Source organism: Rosa chinensis, chromosome 3 (assembly GCF_002994745.2).
Source record: "Rosa chinensis cultivar Old Blush chromosome 3, RchiOBHm-V2, whole genome shotgun sequence".
In the NCBI taxonomy this organism is placed as follows: domain Eukaryota; kingdom Viridiplantae; phylum Streptophyta; class Magnoliopsida; order Rosales; family Rosaceae; genus Rosa; species Rosa chinensis.
Window position 1 is genome coordinate 28,358,942 of NC_037090.1, and position 3,138 is coordinate 28,362,079.

The 3,138-nt window shown below is 36.1% G+C and overlaps 1 protein-coding gene across 1 annotated transcript; it reads right to left on the bottom strand.

Annotated features, from left to right (window-relative positions):
• Nucleotides 1-294: 294 nt before the first annotated feature.
• LOC121052299 (uncharacterized mitochondrial protein AtMg00310-like) lies at nt 295-963 on the bottom strand. The gene has a single exon (XM_040517024.1). It carries the CDS (start codon nt 961-963, stop codon nt 295-297), a length of 669 nt encoding a protein of 222 aa, XP_040372958.1.
• Nucleotides 964-3,138: the final 2,175 nt, after the last annotated feature.

The window sequence follows — 3,138 nt, forward strand, 5'->3', positions numbered from 1 at the left end:
TGAAGCCCTGCTAGTCACGTTTTCTGTCCACCGAAGAGTGTGATAACCACTTTTCACACTATACCTCCCCAAGCGATCAAAATGCCACACCCACTTGTCCTCCACACCCCGTAAACTAAGAGGAATACCCAAAATAATATCTGCTTCAGAAGTAGTAAAAAGCTCCTCCATAAGAGGTTGAACCCACTCCCCCTGTTCAGCATCGATCAAGTCAGCCACAAGTAAGTCTTCATACCCTTCCATTGGAGGGGAAAACGGTTTGAAACTGTATGGTAATGGCATCCAAGGGTCTTCCTAGATTTTTATCGAGCTGCCGCTGCCAACCTTGAACCTCAAACCTCGACGTAAAACATCCTGGCCCTTCATAATGCTGCGCCATGCAAACGAAACATCACCCCGGAGAGAGGCATGCATAAAATCCGAATCCGGGTAATATTTAGCTTTGAAGAGCCTCGCCACCAAAGACTGTGGGTTTTGTATTAACCTCCAACCTTGCTTGGCAAGAAGGGCAAGGTTGAACTGATGCATGTTTCTGAAACCCAGGCCCCCCTCTGCTTTCGGCAAGCACAATTTCTCCCACGCTAGCCAGTGAATCTTCTTGTCTTCTTCCGTTGAACCCCACCAGAACTTAGCCATAAGACTGTGCATCTCATTACATAGGTGAATAGGGACTTCAAAGCAGCTCATTACATAAGTTGGAATGGACTGAGCTACCGCCTTGATGAGAATCTCTTTACCAGCAGCGCTCAAAGTCTTCTCTCTCCAACCTCTAGTTCTCTTCTTAATACGTTCATTCAAAAAGTTGAATGCCTCTGTTTTAGAATAACTGATCTCGATTGGGAGTCCCAAATATTTATCGTGCTTGTCGACTCTAACAACATTAAGTACTCCTGCAAGATCATTTTGTTCATGCCTAGGCACATTTTTGCTAAAAGCAATGCTACTTTTCTGGTAATTCACCATCTGCCCTGACACTCTCTCATATTCTTCCAGTATATTTTTGACCACTTGAACATCCCCATAATTTGCTTTAAAGAAGATGAAATAATCGTCAGCAAAAAACAAATGGGAAATGCAAGGTGCGCTAGAACAAACCTCTACTCCATGTAACAATGATGGAATTTAATTGAAAGTGAGGATTTCATAATTCCTAAAAGCCAATTCCCTCGTTTGGCATTATCAGATTGAAAGTTTTAAATTTCTCTATGAAAAAAAATGAAGGAATTCGTTATTTAAATTCCTCACTTCAATTTCCACCAAAATAGGTGTCATTTACGAATTCTTTTGCAGTATTCAATTTTTATTTCCAAAACAAGACTTTTTTTCTATTTTATCTTTTTATTTGTTTTAAACTTTCTTAATTTATTACACATTTCAAATCCTAAATAGATGCAACCAAACAATAGAATTTGCAATTAATGGAATTTTAGATTGATGGAATTAAAGATTCCATCATTTATAAATTCCTACAGATTTTATAATTTTCTCATCCAAACACACGGATGGAAAAAAAATGAAGGAATTCATTATTTAAATTCTCTACTTCAATTTCCACCAAAATAGGTGTCATTTACGAATTCCTTTGCAGTATTCAATTTTTATTTCCAAAACAAGGCTTTTTTCATTTTATTTTTTTATTTGTTTTAAACTTTCTTAATTTTCACACAAGTCTTAAATAGATACAACCAAATAATAGAAATTGCAATTAATGGAATTTTAGATTGATAGAGTTAAAGATTCCATCATTTATAAATTTCTACAGATTTTATAATTTTCTCATCCAAACGCATCCTACAAGAGTTAACTTTAACCATTGGAAGGATTTCTAATAGAGAGCCTTTTTGTTTTTTGGCAATGAAATAGGTAACCTTTTTTTAACCAAGACAAATATTAAGTCATCAGGGCTAGAGGCTCGGGAACAAATATCATGCTTAATTTGGGTTATTGTTGCTCGAGTTAGAAAGAACTTGGTGTTTCTATCACCAAGACCCAACCAACTAGCTCGAGCCTTCCATTCTCAGAGCTTGTGTCAAGTTCTTTTCACTTGAATAAGGAGCAACTGGACTATTCATGAGTCGGGATTGAGTCTCCTCATGTCTATTTAACTTCACTTTCTTTTGCCAAGTAAAAGTCACCACAAATGGCTATAAAAATTATTTTGATGGTTTCAATCAAGGGCACCTTATCAACCATCTTCTTGAAACTTGGATGAGACATCCACGTAACTTCAAACCTAAAATGTGTGGATTTGGAAGCCAATTAAGGAGATATTGTTATATAGACAAGTCGACAGTCAAAGCCAACACAAAGATAGTTATTTTCCAAGTTTATATCCAAAAGTTGAAATTCTACAGCAGTACCTCATGTACATTCATCATATTTACTTTGTGGTTTAACTCATGTATATGTAAATCAAAAACCACCCTAGACAGACAGACAATCGAGTGAGAAAAATAAGTTGAGATTCAAATTGCGGTCATACTGACCCTACTACTGGTGCTCCCAGTATATAATCTAGGCATCTATCAAGTACTTCACTAGTCTCGATTCCAGCTCAGAAAAATTCTGGTCAATATCAATAAGAGCATCAACTCTAGGCATGTAAGTACAAAAGTTTGTACATATTGAGTATTGGCATTCCCATACAAATGCAAGTGAAGCACTTTATCCCATTTCATCCTTAGAAGTTGTAAGAAGGACCTCAATACTGATCTTGGAGAAGTTTCAGATAAATGCATCCCATGGTTCAGCATATGCACTGGGATTGCAACAAGTCAGTCCTAGGTTTTAGGAAGTTCGTTTTCAGAAAGTATCTTTATGTTTTTCAAGTATTATTTTGCAAAGATATTTTCCACCTATTTATTTTGTACCTTTTAAGTCCTAATTGATTTATGATCAGTTTATTTTAATTGACAATCTTTTTATAAAAGTCTTTTCCTAATATGAGTCAATTAGGGTTAAACACATTCATTGAACATGTTTCTTTTCCTCCATATATTTAGAATAGTGTACGTTCCTTGTGTGTGACTTTCACGCAAGATTTATGTGCATCTTGTTTGTTAGGAGAGAGTCTCATATGCATTCGTGAAACACTTGTTCCTTGTTAAAGTGTTTCATCATTCCTTCAATTGCATGGTT